Source organism: Carex rostrata, chromosome 3 (genome assembly GCF_964058835.1).
Source record: "Carex rostrata chromosome 3, lpCarRost1.2, whole genome shotgun sequence".
In the NCBI taxonomy this organism is placed as follows: Eukaryota; Viridiplantae; Streptophyta; class Magnoliopsida; order Poales; family Cyperaceae; genus Carex; species Carex rostrata.
The window spans coordinates 15,389,750-15,407,948 of NC_135920.1; the positions used below are offsets into that span (position 1 = coordinate 15,389,750).

The 18,199-nt window shown below is 37.2% G+C and overlaps 2 protein-coding genes across 3 annotated transcripts; one reads left to right on the forward strand and one right to left on the reverse strand.

The window, feature by feature from the left end:
* The first annotated feature begins 11,093 nt into the window (after positions 1 to 11,093).
* On the forward strand, positions 11,094 to 13,682 carry LOC144551885 (uncharacterized). The gene is made up of 7 exons (XM_078299984.1): positions 11,094 to 11,200; positions 11,528 to 11,682; positions 11,759 to 11,917; positions 12,087 to 12,263; positions 12,328 to 12,689; positions 12,785 to 13,313; positions 13,612 to 13,682. Exons 1-7 carry the CDS (start codon positions 11,094 to 11,096, stop codon positions 13,680 to 13,682), a joined length of 1,560 nt encoding a protein of 519 aa, XP_078156110.1.
* Positions 13,683 to 15,975: 2,293 nt separating this feature from the next.
* On the reverse strand, positions 15,976 to 17,930 carry LOC144551766 (DNA-binding protein MNB1B-like). Of its 2 annotated transcripts, none has more exons than XM_078299867.1 (8): positions 17,705 to 17,930; positions 17,568 to 17,616; positions 17,352 to 17,465; positions 17,163 to 17,220; positions 17,025 to 17,069; positions 16,834 to 16,914; positions 16,638 to 16,745; positions 15,976 to 16,295 (listed from the first exon to the last, which is right to left on the reverse strand). In XM_078299867.1, exons 2-8 carry the CDS (start codon positions 17,609 to 17,611, stop codon positions 16,275 to 16,277), a joined length of 471 nt encoding a protein of 156 aa, XP_078155993.1. In that variant the 5' UTR covers positions 17,612 to 17,616; positions 17,705 to 17,930; the 3' UTR covers positions 15,976 to 16,274. The 2 variants fall into 2 exon arrangements, with proteins under 2 accessions (XP_078155993.1, XP_078155992.1); XM_078299866.1 differs by having other exon boundaries at positions 17,568 to 17,620; positions 17,705 to 17,846.
* Between the last annotated feature and the right edge of the window lie 269 nt (positions 17,931 to 18,199).

Here is an 18,199-nt window from a genome sequence, read left to right on the forward strand (position 1 = left end):
AGGTGTCATGTGGATAAGATCGATGACGTGTCATCTGGATAGGATCGATGACATGTCATGCGGATAAGTACGAATCTGAAAAGACCCGAATGCCCTCGGCCCGAATACAAATAATATTCGTATAATTATTCTGAACAATTATATATATTTTTCTTCGGTAGTTTGTTTCGGTATCGATGACGTGTCATCTGGATAGGATCGATGACGTGTCATGCGGATAAGGACGAATCTGAAAAGACCCGAATGCCCTCGGCCCGAACACAAATAATATTCGTATAATTATTCTGAACAATTATATATATTTTTCTTCGGTAGTTTGTTTCGGTATCGATGACGTGTCATCTGGATAGGATCGATGACGTGTCATGCGGATAAGGACGAATCTGAAAAGACCCGAATGCCCTCGGCCCGAACACAAATAATATTCGTATAATTATTCTAAACAATTATATATATTTTTCTTGCGGTTGTTGTTTCGATAATTTATACAATGTGTCATGCACATTTATAAATTAACCGGTTAACTTTTATACAACGTGTCACACACGTTTATAAATTAACCAATGTTTTTGCTTGTTATTTTTACATAACATTTATAATTTAATTATAACACGTATAATTAATTATAACCATCTTATCATTGATCATAATCAATTTATAATCAATCAAAATAAGATTCTCCGATTAACTCCTATATGGTGTGACCCAATAGGATCTGTGTTATGTTGGTAAACAGAGTTAAAACTGTTTTAACTTCTGTTAGTCATGGGTGGCATCTGGCAACACATCATGACCATCCAATTACACAGATGATGCTGTACTGTACAATATCACGATCCAGTAAACAATTTACTTGTGTCTGTTCTTCTGTCTCATAGCTATCAGATTAGTTTCAAGGTAGATGTGTGTCATCCTTGCTAACTGAATCTTTTCTTGATCTTGAGCAGATTATCAAATATAATTACTCTTGTAATTATACCGCTAGCAGATAGTCTTACTCTATCAAGGGGCCCAGTGATGCTATAGCTCGTATAGAGATACGAGGGACAAATAGTATTCTTGGTAAACTATCACTTCCTCAGCTAAGCTATACATATGGAAAAACTACCGTTATGACTGCTTTTTACGGACAGCGGTAGATAGCAATCACACATACATATTTCTTAGTGGGAACGATAAATACCTCATACTTTAGAACGTGACACTGAATGAAAAACATTAATGACACGAACACAATTCTATTTAATGTTTCATTCGGGGTCTGTCAAATACCATGTTCCTAGAACATGTATCTATGTGATTAAAATGACATCTCGTGTCAGGTGGTTTGTAAAACTTAACCATCTTTTAATCCACATACTAACCTTATAGCGGTAATTAGTGTTCCTGCTAATTACCTTGGTCAGTGACATTTTAAGAGTATATATCATCTATATTATGGAGTTTCACAATTTCAGTCATGAACTCGAAATGATCCATAAATTCAATAATACTCAAGGCAACAAAATGATATTAATCATCCAATTCATGAACAAAGCTTTATGATAAATTATCGTATTATTGACTTCTAGATTATTACACTAACAATCTCCCACTTAAGCTAGGAGCCAATCATCATAGGCCCTACTTATATACAAAACTCTATATTCTCTAAGATCTCGTAGATCCTAAGAAAATCTCACAGCCAATCTTCTATGTGTTCCAGACCCATAAAAGCATTAAGCATCTCGTGCTTGGCTTGAGGAAGAGATTTTGTGAGTGGATCAGCTGTGTTGCTGATTGTGTCAACTCTACTTATCTTTACATGACATTTATATTAATTATATCTTTTATAATTAATTATAAGCATCTTATGATGTTTACGATCTCTCGTATTAGGTGATAATGTTGTAGACGAGAAACATATCCTTAGTTCTCCTCAAGAACTTAAGGATATTCTTTACAGCATTCCAGTGCCTTATGCCTGGATTAGCCTAATATCTACTTGTCATACTCAAAGCATACGAGACATCTGGGCGAGTGCACAACATGGCGCATATGATAGAGCCAATAGCCGAAGCGTATGGTACTCTACTCATAGTGCTTTGCTCATCAGTTGTCGAAAGACACTGAGTCTTGCTAAGCTGTGTACCATGATTCATTGGCAGGAATCCTCTCTTAGAATCCTGCATGCTGAACCGATTCAGCACTTTGTCAATGTACGTGCTTTGACTTAATCCTATAAGTCTCTTTGATCTACCTGATCTACCTCGGTAGATCTTTATGCCTAGTATATAGACATCCTCGCCCAAGTCTTTCATCGAGAAAACTTTTCTTTAATGAAGACTTGGCTAATTGCAAATAGAGGAATATCGTTTCCTATTAAGAGTATGTTATCTACATATAAGATTAAGAAAGGCGATGGCACTCCCACTAGTTTTTCTGTACACATAAGATTCTTCTTCGCATCTGACGAAGTCAAGCTTTTTGACTTTTTTGCTAAATCGAAGATTCCAACTCCGTGATGCATGCTTCAATCCATAAATGGATTCAAGAAGCTTGCATACCTTCCCAGCATTCTGTGGATCTTCAAAACCCGTAGGCTGTGTCATGTACACATCCTCTTCTTAAATTTTCATTTAAGAAGGCGGTTTTGACATCCATTTGCCATATTTCATCATCATGAAATGCGGCAATTGCTAGGAGTATCCGAATTGACTTAAACATAGCCACGGGTGAAAAAGTTTCATCAATTCCCAGAATTTGTTTGAAACCTTTTCGCTACTAGCCGTGCTTTGTAAATAGTCATATTGTCATCCATGTCTGTTTTCCTTTGAAAACCCACTTGTTAGCTATGGGCTTCACCCCATCAAGTGGTACAACTAGGTTCCAGACCGTGTTGTCATACATGGACTGTATTTCGGATCTCATGGCCTTTAGCCATTTATCAGAGTCGGGTCTATCCATTGCTTCCGCATAGGTCAAAGGATCTTCAGTATCATAGACTGAGATCTCGTGTAGTTCCAAGTACCTCTCGGGTGCATGGACTGTTCTTGTTGACCTACGTAGCACTTGTTCTTCTGGCTGTCGAACTTCATCCACAACAGTGTGCGGATTTAGTTCTTCTTCAACTTGCGTTGAAGCACTTGAGCTCGGGACTAGAACCTCTTCCACAGCTACTTGTGGATTTGGTTCTTCCAGATGCTCATCAGCCGAAGTATCAAGTGGTGGGTATATCTGATCTAGTTCAGATGTATTATTGTGTGATGTATCTTGAATTTCTTCAAGTATTACATTACTCCCACTACTTTCTTTTGCAAGAAACTCGTTCTCCAAAAGTATACCATGACGAGCAACAACTAATTTGTTCTCGGACTGGTAATAGAAGTAATATCCTTTTGTTTCCTTAGGATATTCTACGAAAAAGCACTTGTCAGATTTGGGATCAAGTTTGTCAGACGTCTAGCGTTTGACAAATACTTCGCAACCCCATTTTTAAGATAAGACATATTTGGGATTTCCCAAACCATAACTCGTATGGAGTTTTTTCAACTGACTTGGATGGAACCATATTTATCGTTAGTGCGACAGTATCTAGTGCGTGTCCCCAAAATGATTTTGGGAAGGGTGGCGCTACTCATCATGGAACGAATCATGTCCAGCACGGTTTGTTTCATTTTCTTGGCAACACTGTAACATTGCGGTGTTCCTAGAGGTGTGAGTTGTGAGACTATCTCACATTCCTTTAAGTACGTTTTGAAAACCATAACTCAAGTATTTGCCTCCACGGTCCTACCGTAATGCCTTAATACTTTTATTCAATTGATTTTCTACTTTAGTCTTAAATTCCTTGAACTCGTCAAAGGATTCAGACTTATGTCTCATGTAAGTCAATACTTTCATGAAACGTTTTGAGTCTTTTGTTATTGATGTTAAACACGGTGTTTTCCATTTCTAGCATATAAAGATCATTTAACAAGTAAGATGATCCATAATATGTCTCATTTTTATAAATAGAACATCTATTGTCCTTTATAACAAACGAGAAACCATTCATCTCTAAACACGAGATTGATATGATATTTCTAGAAATGGTAGGAACAAAATAGACATTTTCTAGTTCCAGAATAAACCCGCTAGGCAAGTACAATTCTATCCTACCGACTGTAACGGCTGCAACTTGTGCTCCGTTTCCAACTCGGAGTTGTACTTCCTTATTGCGTAACTTCCTCTTAGTGCGTGCATATTTGTGCAAATATGAGCACATGATCCGGTATCCAGTACCCAATCATTAAGAGAGGTCGCAACATTAATTTCAATAACATAAATACTTGAGACTGAGACTTTTGAGACATTCTCAAACTTCATATCTCCAAGATACTCCGGGCAGTTTCTCTTCCAGTGACCTTTGCTATTGCTAAAATAGCAGTCAGAGTTAGCAGAAACATTTATCTTGGGAGAGTTCGTTCCTGGAACCAACTTCCCTTTGCCTTTGTACTTAATCGCCATTTTTCCCTTTTGCTTTCTTGATCTTACTCCCACCTTCTTGGATCATGAGGACATGAGAGCTATTCTCGATGTCTTTATCAGTGATCCTCAGCATCCCTTGGAGCTCCTGCAAGCTTTTATCCAACCCTTGCTTTATGGGAGTTCACAATGAACTCCGAATAGCTGGGAGGAAATAAGTTCAGGATAACTTCCGTGGCCAACTCGTGGCTCAACGGACAGTTAAGCTTTTACAGTTTCTCATCATCGCTTGTCATACGAAGCGTGTGAATACTGACAGAGCTGCTCTCTACTATTTCAGCAGGGATCGGTGTATTTAGGATATATTCATTTTTCTCACGTATGTCTACCTTTTCGAGTAGGGAGCGTAAAGAGAAAGATGTTTCTTTAGCCATATTTGTACAACATTTAAAGTAAAGATTTTAGCTTTGTTCATGTAATGTTTTATTCCAATAATAAAACTCCCACTGCAAATTTGTTCTATTCCCGTTTGCAGTAGGACCAAGATCCATATTTTCACTAATAACCAAGGCAGTGTATGCATATCATGGCTATCAGTTATCTTAGGTAAGCAAACTTGCTAATCACATCTCTTTGTGATTCTTGGTTTCGTTAAAACATCACGTGTATTTAACGAAGACTTTGCCCCGAGCCCAAAACTGTTTTGGAAATCATCGGTAAGTAACCTCACTCTATTTGGTTTGATATGTCGGACATAACCCTCGACCACCAAAGGTAAAAGGCGATGTCTACTGAGTAGTTTAATCATCAACCAATGAACAATGGTTTGAGGAGGATAGAGTGGGAAGGGCATACTACTTAATATTTAATGGGTTGGTGTTTATGCTTAACAGTGCCAGCAATCTCCAAAGGGGTATGTGAGAAAGAACGACTAATGTGATTCTATTCGTATCTTTATAGCGACTTCTTTCATATGCTTCATTAAGCAATTATGGAAAGGAAGTCTTGAATACTGAATGTGATCTCCATTTCTTTTCTTATCTTATGTCAGAAAGAACGATTAATGTGATTCTATTCGTATCTTTATAGCGACCTCTTTCATATGCTTCATTAAGCAGTCGTGGAAAGGAAGTCTAAAATATCGAATGTGATCCCCATTACTTTCTTTTCTCAGCATATGTAAGAATGACTAAATGTGATTCTATTCGTATCTTTATAACGACCTTTCATATGCTTCATTAAGCAGTCGTGGAAAGGAAGTCTTGAATACGAAATGTGATCTCCATTAGTTTATGTTCTCATCAGTACCTCTTTGATACGCTTAGTTTTGTTAAGCAGTCAGTTCTTGTAACTGACTTTGGACACGTGAAAGTCGTCTGCCAGAAAGACAACGGTGAGTTCTTTCACAAATCTTTCTTTGACATCACGTTCTTTCACGGTTCCTTTGAAAGCAATAAATCTAATTTATTCAATTCATATCAAAGCAGTAAATCTAATTTACTTATATACGGGAGCAAGTCAGGTATATTATTTATCAGTTCCTAATTCTTTATTTTGCAGCTATGCTCAGTTCTTATTTATACCATTTAAAGCACATAAACAATTTATATGTTTTAAAATCATATATTCTTTTCGGTCCATAAAGCAATTTGGTAATGTGACAAAGTTCCTTTTGGGCCAGCCATTAGGACACGTGAAAGGGGCTCCCAGGAAAGATCGGGGTCACAAGGACCGCTTAGACTCAATCTTTCCTAGACAGAACCATCTCTTTCTTGTGTGGAAATGACAGCTCTTACTCAGGTACTTTATTGCTTCATCACATTCTTCGATGAACTTTACTTATCCGAAGGTTTTCGAAAAGGCGAAAAACTTACACTAAATTTTGCCATTTCAAAAGCGTTAAAGCAATTTGGTAACGTGACAAAGTCCCCTTTGGGCCAGCTATCAGGACACGTAAAAGAGGGTTAGACGAAAAGCCGAGACTTTTCTTGTCATTAACCTTGTCTTTTACGGGTGGAGATTAACAGCTCTTACTCAGGTACTTTATTGCTTCATCACATTCTTAGATGAACTTTAACGCAATCAAAAGTTTTGAAAACGAAAACATAAAGAAAGCATAAAATCCTATTTTATCTTTCTCGGTCGGAAAACCGATCCAAGAAATGTAAAAGTTTACATTTCATAAGAAAGCATAAAGAAAGCTTAAATCTAATTTAACTTTCTTAGTCGGTAGAACCGATCCAAGAAAATCTCATTTCTAATCGGTTTTGGACTTAAACTGCAAATGTAAGAATTAAACTGATATGCGGTATATGCACCTAATTTGCATAAGTTATAACTTTTAGAAAATCAATCAGCGGGAGAGCCTTGTGCTCTGATACCACTGTTGGGGTTCACGGGGTGCTAACCGGAAACCGTTTAGGCTTAAGGTGCGGAATGACCGTAGAACAAAAATTTCTACGGCCAACTTAAGCTCAGGATTAAACGGGGTATGTCAGGAAACTTTCCAAGGCGGTCCACCTTCAGTATTCCTTTGGCATCAAAACCCAATTTAATCCTTTTACAGATCTACTCCATGATTGATTTCTAAAACTTTAATCTACTTACAAATTAAATAGATTAATATAACATATTTATACCTTGTTTCCAAATCACAGTTGGAATGCAGACCGAGTGAGTAGAGCCTCACCAGGGAAGGAATCGACTCGGAGTATCACACGTGTGATACCTCTATCGGTTATCCACCAGGACTAACTAGAGAGCGGTTTATTTCTTCTGCCAGAAATACCGTAAATCGCAGAATTCTGCAAAAACACTATTCACAGGAAAAAGACGAAAACCCGTAAACGCGAATTTTCGGTTGCTCAGTTTCATCAATATGCAAAACTGACATACCGCTAAATTCGGTAAAACACTATTCATCAATCCCGTAAATATACTCCACAACAACCCGCAAGATTATACGTCAAGTACGTATAACTTTCTTTTCTCAACCGAAACACTATTTGGGAGAGAAACCGAGAAAGAGATAAAATACCGATCCGTTTCGACACGAAACCGGTACGAATCAATTAGTTATTTAATCCTTTCATGCACCCCTCTATTTATAGCCTCTAAAATGGTGTGAAAAGACCAAAATACCCCTATGACAAGGCATGCCACCTAGGGGGTGAGGTGTCATGTGGATAAGATCGATGACGTGTCATCTGGATAGGATCGATGACATGTCATGCGGATAAGTACGAATCTGAAAAGACCCGAATGCCCTCGGCCCGAATACAAATAATATTCGTATAATTATTCTGAACAATTATATATATTTTTCTTCGGTAGTTTGTTTCGGTATCGATGACGTGTCATCTGGATAGGATCGATGACGTGTCATGCGGATAAGGACGAATCTGAAAAGACCCGAATGCCCTCGGCCCGAACACAAATAATATTCGTATAATTATTCTGAACAATTATATATATTTTTCTTCGGTAGTTTGTTTCGGTATCGATGACGTGTCATCTGGATAGGATCGATGACGTGTCATGCGGATAAGGACGAATCTGAAAAGACCCGAATGCCCTCGGCCCGAACACAAATAATATTCGTATAATTATTCTAAACAATTATATATATTTTTCTTGCGGTTGTTGTTTCGATAATTTATACAATGTGTCATGCACATTTATAAATTAACCGGTTAACTTTTATACAACGTGTCACACACGTTTATAAATTAACCAATGTTTTTGCTTGTTATTTTTACATAACATTTATAATTTAATTATAACACGTATAATTAATTATAACCATCTTATCATTGATCATAATCAATTTATAATCAATCAAAATAAGATTCTCCGATTAACTCCTATATGGTGTGACCCAATAGGATCTGTGTTATGTTGGTAAACAGAGTTAAAACTGTTTTAACTTCTGTTAGTCATGGGTGGCATCTGGCAACACATCATGACCATCCAATTACACAGATGATGCTGTACTGTACAATATCACGATCCAGTAAACAATTTACTTGTGTCTGTTCTTCTGTCTCATAGCTATCAGATTAGTTTCAAGGTAGATGTGTGTCATCCTTGCTAACTGAATCTTTTCTTGATCTTGAGCAGATTATCAAATATAATTACTCTTGTAATTATACCGCTAGCAGATAGTCTTACTCTATCAAGGGGCCCAGTGATGCTATAGCTCGTATAGAGATACGAGGGACAAATAGTATTCTTGGTAAACTATCACTTCCTCAGCTAAGCTATACATATGGAAAAACTACCGTTATGACTGCTTTTTACGGACAGCGGTAGATAGCAATCACACATACATATTTCTTAGTGGGAACGATAAATACCTCATACTTTAGAACGTGACACTGAATGAAAAACATTAATGACACGAACACAATTCTATTTAATGTTTCATTCGGGGTCTGTCAAATACCATGTTCCTAGAACATGTATCTATGTGATTAAAATGACATCTCGTGTCAGGTGGTTTGTAAAACTTAACCATCTTTTAATCCACATACTAACCTTATAGCGGTAATTAGTGTTCCTGCTAATTACCTTGGTCAGTGACATTTTAAGAGTATATATCATCTATATTATGGAGTTTCACAATTTCAGTCATGAACTCGAAATGATCCATAAATTCAATAATACTCAAGGCAACAAAATGATATTAATCATCCAATTCATGAACAAAGCTTTATGATAAATTATCGTATTATTGACTTCTAGATTATTACACTAACAGGCTCGGACGAGCAAGACTTCGCGGGGCAATTCAAGACGTCCGATCCTTAATTAAGCGGTGAGCTCGTCGTAATCAGGTGTGGGATTCTTGGACTTGTTTGATACTTTATTTTCAGGAATTAAACTGTATATTCGTTTGTCATGTTGAATATCATTGATTGCATCATTGAATTGTGTAAAGCATTTGCATAGCCCAATCAAATTAAACTCGAATTTATTTGACTTGAGTGATTTGCATGTTGGTATGGTTGTTGGTTGTGTCGATCTATTATGATCTGATTTTGATTGAAAGTCACCACGAACTATGTATGTGAATGGATTTACGAAGTTAAGCACTTGGATCCAATGAATTTGCAAAGTCGGGCTGTATGTTGACTTTGATTCCCAGGATCCTAATGGCCTTAGGTGAACGGCCCTCAATGTTTTCCAGTACCGGTTGGGACGAGGGAGGGTGATTATGTTATGATGTGTGAATTGGAATCATGGGTGACTAGTGTGTAACGTCTGTGGCTCGGTGGCATTCTCCTACGTGTTAATGCATTTGGACGGTCAATTGAATATTGCGAATATTGGGAACGATTCTAAAGAGAATTTTCTTTATGTGACTTGAACCAGACCTTAATAACTGTTAAGCCAAGCAATTGCAAATGGGTGTCAGATAAAGGGTCCAGCTCGGTGGAACGTCTGTAGGTGTCAGTAACCCTACGGACGAGGGTTTGATAAAGGGTCCAGCTCGAAAGAATATCTGTAGTTGCTACAAGCCCTAATGAGTCGAGTTAAGCCAAATATGTGTTGTGTTTGAAATTCATCTTGGAAATTCCGTAAACTGTGATTCAGTTTGATTAATTGTTGTCGAGCATTGGCATTCTTTTATTTATGAATATGTATCGGTTTGAATTGTTTTGGTTTGGGTTTCATTTCTGAATATGGAGTCTAATTGCAAGTCCAATAGTCTAAATTGTGGCAAATTCGCACTGAGAATTTTATTCTCACCCTCACCCTTCGGGTTATTTTACAAGTACGGGTGCGACTGATTCCGGAGAGGCACGCGAGTAGTAGGCCTTAGTAGTTGACCATCACAGGACCCTAGATATGTTTTGTTGTGTAGTTTTAGGGTAGGCCTCATGGTGGGTATCCGGATGAGATACTTTTGTTGTATTATATTCTGACCAGACTGTGTACTATGATTTTATTTAGAAACTTGTTTTATATTGCTTGTTGTTTGGATTAAATTGTTAATTGCCTTGTAAGCGTACACGGCGTTGTATGCTTACGGCGGGGGACTGTTACGACCTGTGGCCATGGGGTGTGACAGATGGAGTATAGCAGGTACTGTACAACCAGCCCATTAGTTTTCCCGGGGGTGGATACAAGGTAATTGACCTCTTTGTGGAGATTAACCGAGTCCAGCGTCCAAACCCCCTTGCGAGGTTAATCCGTGCTACTCGGGGTAATGCGTCAACCTCGTCAAGTCCAGTGTCTCCCCCCCACCTTTCCAGATTGGTATGCCTGAAAGTAGTCATGCCCCAGTTCAGGAGGGTCGACGATCTACTAGTTAGCCCTCCCGTCGGTCCCGAACCCCTTTGCAGATTAACATGCCTGAGAGTACTCAAGCCCCAGTTCAGAGGCCCGACCGTCTAGTAGTTGGCCTTCCCGTCAGTCCCAACCCCAGCCTGACCATATTGCTAGTAGTAGTCGGATCGCTCATTGGGGTCAGCCTTGTGATCCGGATGAAACCGAGGAGATGGTGGATCCGAAAATACAAGAGACAGAGGATAATTAGGGGGATGTTGATTCTAATTGCATGAGCGATCAAAGTGACCAAGAAGATACCGGGCCTGTGCTCGGGCAGGGGAAAAAAATTCAAGGTTGATAAAGGGTTTCGGATAATGGGTCACGGGGTTGAGCACCCGATTGCAGCTTTCAATGAGCTATTAGAATTTCAGGAAGCAAATGTGGGGTTGTTTGGTAGACATGCAGAATTTGAGAATGAATTGTTAGAGGGACAAACCTATGATTCAAAGGAGGAAATGAAACATGCAATTTATAAGTTTCACATTGTTTGTAATAAATAGATTGAAAATACGCACGGCGAGAAACAACGCATTAGGTTCAAGTGCAGGGACCCCAAATGTGCTTGGTACATATTAGCAAGGGCCACTGGTTTTGGTACACAATGAAAAGTATACAGGTGCCCAAAAAAATATGTTTGTCATGCGGATGCCACAAAAATAGATCATGGACAGTTGACAGCTGTTATGGTTGTCGATTGCATCATTGCGCATATGAGAAATGACATGAATTTGAGTATCAATTATGTCAGAATCGCAGTTGCACAAACATACAACGGTCAGGTACCGGCGTACAACAAATTATGGCGTGGAAGGGAGTTGGCAATTGTCCGCCAATTTGGTAGTCGAGAGGGGTCATACGCACTTATAGTCCCCTTGTTGGAGGCAATTAAGCGAAAAAACTCAGGTATCATATTATTTGTAATATTTCAACAACATTGACAGCAAAAAATGTGAAACTAAATAATTTGTTTTATTGACAGGTACATTGTTTGATGTGACCTCATATCCAACTAGTGAGCCTGGACCTTACAGGTACTTTTACAGGGCGGCTTGGGCATTTGGACCATGCATAGAGGCTTTCCAACACCTGAGATCTGTCATCACTGTTGATGCATGTTTCTTATTAGGCCGGTACAAAGGTAATAAAAATAGAAATTGATATGTCATTTCATTTATTCAAATGTAGTCGAAATTGATATGTCATTTTTTTTATTCACATTTTTTTGATGGTTTAATACATGTAAAATGTTGATTGCAACCGGATACGATGTAGAAAATTAGCTTCTCCCATTGGTTTTTCTTTGGTAGATACAGAGAATTTTGAAAATTGTGCATGGTTCATGCAATGGTTGAGGCGCAATGTAATTCGCTCCAGGTTTGTGTGTGTCATCACTGATAGGGGCAATGGCATAAAAAAAGTGTTTAGACAAGATGATCTGGGATGGAATGAGGAAGACGAGAATGAGTGCGTTCACCGTCTTTGTGGTACTCACCTAGCAGAAAACATGAAGGAGAACCATTGCAATGACGAGGCAATCAACTACTTCAGGATATGTGTGGCGAAGAGGAAGATGGAGGAGATATGAGCAAGGAATGCAAGCAATGGGGGATGTATGTGACCGTGCTCTGAATTGGTTGGACGGTGTGGATAAGTATCTGGATCAAGATGAGAACGAGTGTCCAAAACAATGGAAGATATTCCAAGCTCTGGATGGGGGTTACCGTTGGGGAATTATGACTACAAACGGATCCGAATCGCTTAATAATGTCTTCAGGTCATCTCGTAGGTTGTCGGTAGCAGCAATAATTGAGGACACATTTTACAAATGTCAGCAATGGTTTGCTCAAAGGAGGGCAAAAACAGAATTTGAAGCAAGCCAGGGTCAACAGTTCTCATGTCGTGTGCACAAGGTATTTTATTTTTATTAAATTATTTTATTTTTTAAATTTAAAATTATTCTATTTTCATTCAATTATTTTAAAACATTATCATCAATTTTTTGTAGTTGATTAACAAACGGTGTGTGAGGTCACAATCTATGACAATGCTCGGTGGATTTGGCAACTGGAACGAGTTTGAGATAACATCCACACAAGAGAGAGTTAATGCATACATGTCTGACGCTTCTGGCCAGTTTACCAAGGCGAATTACAAATACACGGTGGTAATCACGGATGAGAACACTGTTACATGCACATGCCAGAAGCTGCAATTAGACATAATATCGTGTTCTCATGTTCTGGCAGTGTGCCGTCTCCGAGGCATCGACCCTGGCAGGTTCGTACATTACTCCTACCACATCCAGACACTGATCAACACATGGATGGGTGAATGGCATGTGTATGACAATCAGTCTGATTGGCCGAAAAATGAAGGCCCAACCCATGTTCCAAATGACAAAAATATTACTTTGGGTCGAAGGCGAGTCAATAGGATTCTGATGTGGCTTGATGTACTGCATAATAGAAGGAGAGGACATCAGGCTGGTCGAGATACACAGGAACAACAAAACAGAGCTGCTCGAGATGCACGAGGTAAACTCATATTTTTAAATTAAATTCCAACTTTAAAAAAAAATAATACTAACAATCCATTTTTGTTTGTTAATTTTCAGGTTGAGAAGCAAGCAATGTATTTTTATCTAGTAGTCAATTTTATGTTGTGATTATCAGCTTGTTTGTTGTAATATTTTGAACAATTATTATTTAGGGGTACACCTAGTGTGCAGAGTGCAGACTTGGGCAAGAATATTGAAGAGCACGGACCGGATTGGTCCAAATCTAAACTCAAAATTTGACTTATTTCAGAGGATCCGGACTGAAAACTTTCCAGGCATCCAGCACCGTAGAGGGTCGGTAGTTGATGGTGATTTGAAGCATCTTTTCACATGGCTAACAAAATGACATGCTTCCGTATGTCTTGTTTTGTTTACAAAACAAATATGATCGTACTACTGCCCCATCAAACCGTTTTATTTGTTTCTGTTCATTCATTTTAGTGATTAGTAAAGGGACAATTTTTATGATGAGAAGAGCGAGAGAGACACAGAGTTAATTCTTTGTCTGTTAGTTGTTACTACGCAATAATTGTCAACAGTAGCTTCCTTCATCTACTCTTTGTCAATGCTGCGGTAATTATAATCACGTATCCTATAAAACAAAACCTATATAACTTTTATATTTAAAATAGGGACCCTGATAATTATACCTCAAACAAAACTCTCAAGCGCGTCCCTTAAATAGTTTAACAGAAAAAACTTTCATTTTCAGCGCTAATATTCAAATATTTAAAGTTTTGTTTATAATATTTTACAATGTTACTCGTAAGCATTTAAACCTCTATATGCAAATATTAAAATTCTAAATTTGTATAGTTTTAATTCCTAACTACTTTTGTTCTCAAGCCAAAAATACAAAGATTCATTTTACTCACTTTTTTTTATTTTTTTCTCTAATCATTCTCATCCATTTTCTTGACGATCCGTGATAAATTTTGCAAATATAAAAATATGAACGTTTTTTACCTTATTTTCTCTTTCAAATGAGATTCATGAAGAATAACTTTCGAGTTATATTTGTGTCATAATTTTTTTTATCATTTTAAATCTCTGTAACTTTCAGTTTTTTTTTTATTTTGCTTTCAAATAATTTAAATCTTTGTTTACAAGCATATAAACCTCATTAATAACACTTTAAATATATAGAATAAAACATATAAACCTCATGTACAAAGAATTTAAACCTCAACAATAATACTTGAAAGCATATAAACCTCAATAATAACACTGCATCTACAAAGCTCATGTACAAAGCATATAAACCTCGTATACAAAGCCTTGAAAATTTTAATGGTTGTAGACTGAGATTTAAAAACTTGAAAATTGAAAGTGCTCATGAGTTTTACTTAAAAAAAAAACAAATGACTTTAAAATTACTCAAAACTATTTATTCATGGATTTTATTTGAAAGATAAATCGAATAAAAAACGTTCATATTTTTAGATTCGTAAAATTTATCACAAATCATCGGAAAAAAATAAATTAGAATGATTAGAGAAAAAATAAAAAAAATAGTGAGTGAAAAGAATCTTTCATTTTTTGGCTTGAAAACAAAAATAGTTGAGAGTTAAAACTATCTAGAAATGTTTTCAGACATAGGTTTATATACTTGCGAATAACATTTTAAAATGTTATAAACATAGTATTAAATGTTTTGTTGTAATTTTTTTTCTTACCACCCCATTAAATCAGAATTAAATGAATACCACCCGTTTATTCAGAATTGAGATTTCGCCACGAACTCGGATCCAATCCGCGCACAGATCCCAAATCCGAACTCACACTGGATATGCGAACCGATCCGAACTTGAACCCAGTGTGAGTTCGGATTTCAAACTGCTATATCTTAAATATTATAAAACATAGTCTTAAATGTTTTGATATTAGTGCTGAAAATAAAAGTTAGATAATATTAAAAAAAAAATTTTATTAAACTACTTGAAAGACACGTTCAGATATAAAGGCTCGAGGACTAGAACATTTCTCTTAAAATAATTAGAAAGACATTGTCAGAATCATCATGTCAATCATTCTCCAGTAACTACCCAGGCGGCCAGGCCCAGGGTACATAAACTTTGAAAGGTACAATTTACAATTTTTAATTTGTAACAAAGGTTGTACGCAACAATAACATTCATCCAATCGATCAGACGGAACCGTACAGTAACAAACAAGGGTAAAAAACAACCTGACAGAATATTCTTTTACTGATTAGTCATGATCGAACCAATAATATAAGTTGACCAAACTTAGCCATGTCAGATCCGTTTTAATAACCAAATCGAATGTCAACGTTCCGAGTAAGGATCCTATGACCATTTTACTTGTATTATTCATAAAATTAGAAAAGAAAGGCAACTAGCAAATACCACTTGTAATTTTGTATTAGATACTCGAGTGGTCCAGTACCACAGAAATTGAATATTATGGCATCAAAAGGGCCAAATATATTTTTACTGCCATGTAGCTTTAATGAAGACTATTATGGAAGAGCAAAATCTAGGCCGAAGGGATAACATAAAATTGTGTTATGGCTTAAGTTGATATACCAGTCTTTTCAAATGGTAACGTCCCAAATTACTCAAATTATCTTAACCATAATTCAGCAAAATAATTTGCAAATAAAAACAACCAAAAGCTGAATCACAAGGACCAAGAGACATTTGAACTGAAAAATCTGCAGTTAGAAATTGGAAGCAGAAACTGAACCTAGATACAAAGAGAGAGATACAGACAGAACAATATAACAACCAACTTTTATGAAACAACACCTGCCAGCAACTCTCACAGTAGCCATCCATTTTATAGCTCTAATGAATTTCACCCATTTCTTTTCCGGACAGACAAAATCAAAAAGAGAAAAGGAAAACTACAATACTAGAGGAAGCTACCAACTTCTTAATTGCCCCCACCGCACTGTCATACTTCATCACATCATTTAATCATCATCTTCCTCCTCCTGCCATAAAGAAACAGTTTAAACAAATTTACTTCCATCAAACTGAAGCAACATATTATAACCATGTTCTAACAATATTCCAGAATCAAAATGACATAATTACCATTTTGGAAACACCAGACACTATACTATGAATTTAAGTTCATATTCACAGCTATGCCAATTCAAAATTTTAGAATATGTTCAAGTACTTGAATGGGTAGTTCAAACTTGTTCAATAAAAATATATATTGTTGCCTTAATTGGTAAGCCAGAACAAGTGAATCACCAGCAGAGTCATATCCATCTGGATTAAAAGTATACTCTTAATGGTAATAAAAAACGCAAGGGATGAATCATTACTTCATCGTCCTCATCGTCATCTTCATCATCATCATGTACCTCAGATTTTGATTTGTCAGATTCCTCCTCGTCATCATCAGCAGCAGCAGGCTTCTTGTGGGGTTCAGCCTTTTTATTCAATTAAACAAGAAATAAGAAATGATATTTACATTTATGTTGTTCCAAAATAGTTCATATTCCAATCATTTATAATAACCTGCTTCTTGTTGTAGGCGTTCATCTTGTTGTTGTACTCTGACTTGAGTTTGTTAGCTTTGGCAACATAAGGAGCTTTCTCCTGTTTCCAATAAATAACAATTACAGGTATTAATTTACCAAAATAAGAAAGAACGTGGTGTAATATTCAAATAAAAGAGAAGCTTCATTAGATTGGAAATTTAATAGTACCGCTTCAGACAATGTTTTCCACTTCTCACCACCAGCTTTTCCAACCTAAATTCAATTATTAAAGCAAAACAAATTAAATTTTAATAACAGATCGATCTGTTATTAAAATAGAGGTTCAGATTGGTGAATAACACTTACAACAGATACTGATCTGTTGTTAGGATTCTTCTCTTTGAAAGTCTTCCTGAATTCCTCCCTGAAATTGAAATTGAAATTAAAATTAACGAGAAAAAAGCAGATCCTGTCAAAACCGGAACCTATACATATCTCAATTAGAACGTGGTAAAAAATAGTAGACGTATAGCATAACTGATCTAAAAAAGTTACATGAAGACGAAGAAGGCGCTAGGAGGCCTTTTAGGCTTGTTCGGGTCCTTGGCAACCTTGCTGCCCCTCTTGACAGGCTTAGGCTTCTCAGCTGCCTTCTTCTTCACCGATAATCTTCACGAATAGAAAACAATTGGAAAATCAATTCAAACCGTATCAGATCAGATCCATATGAAACGAAACAAATCGAACAATAAGAAAAATCATTAAACTCACTTGGCATCGGCTTTCTTCCCCTTCTCAGCACGCGTTCCCTTCATCGCGACTGACTTCAAAAACAAGATCAGATCGGTCAGAAACGACGCAAAACACAAAAATTGAGGTAAGAAAATTGGGGGATAAGTAACCCTGACCTTTAGTTAGTGAGGGTTTTGGTCGTCGCTTTTAGAGAGTGGAAGAGGAGAGAAAGGGGAAGAAATACGAAGCAATAGAGAGGAGAGAGAGGCGGATTTGAAATTTGGGGACAGGTAGTAAAACGAAAACGAAACGATAGGAGGCGGGATTCGTCGAAAAATATAGCCACGTCATCGATCCGTGTGATCGTATCCCATTGGCTCCTAGGATTCGCTCTCTCTGCCCTATGGGTCTCCCTTTCTCTGCATGCGCAAACCTATTCCTGGAACAAATGCTGGACAAGAGAGATCTCTCTATGACAGGTGGGGTCTAATTAATTCCTGTCCAGTGGGGTCCGCAGGTCAGAGAGAGTGTATGTATTGAATGAGTTTGTACCGAGAAGAGGTAGTGAATTGAAAGAAGAACAGGGATTGAGGGGGTGTGTTTTCCTCTTGTGCTTTTTTCGCGCGGATAGCTAACAATAACATCTGCTGTATTGCGTTATAGTTTATAAA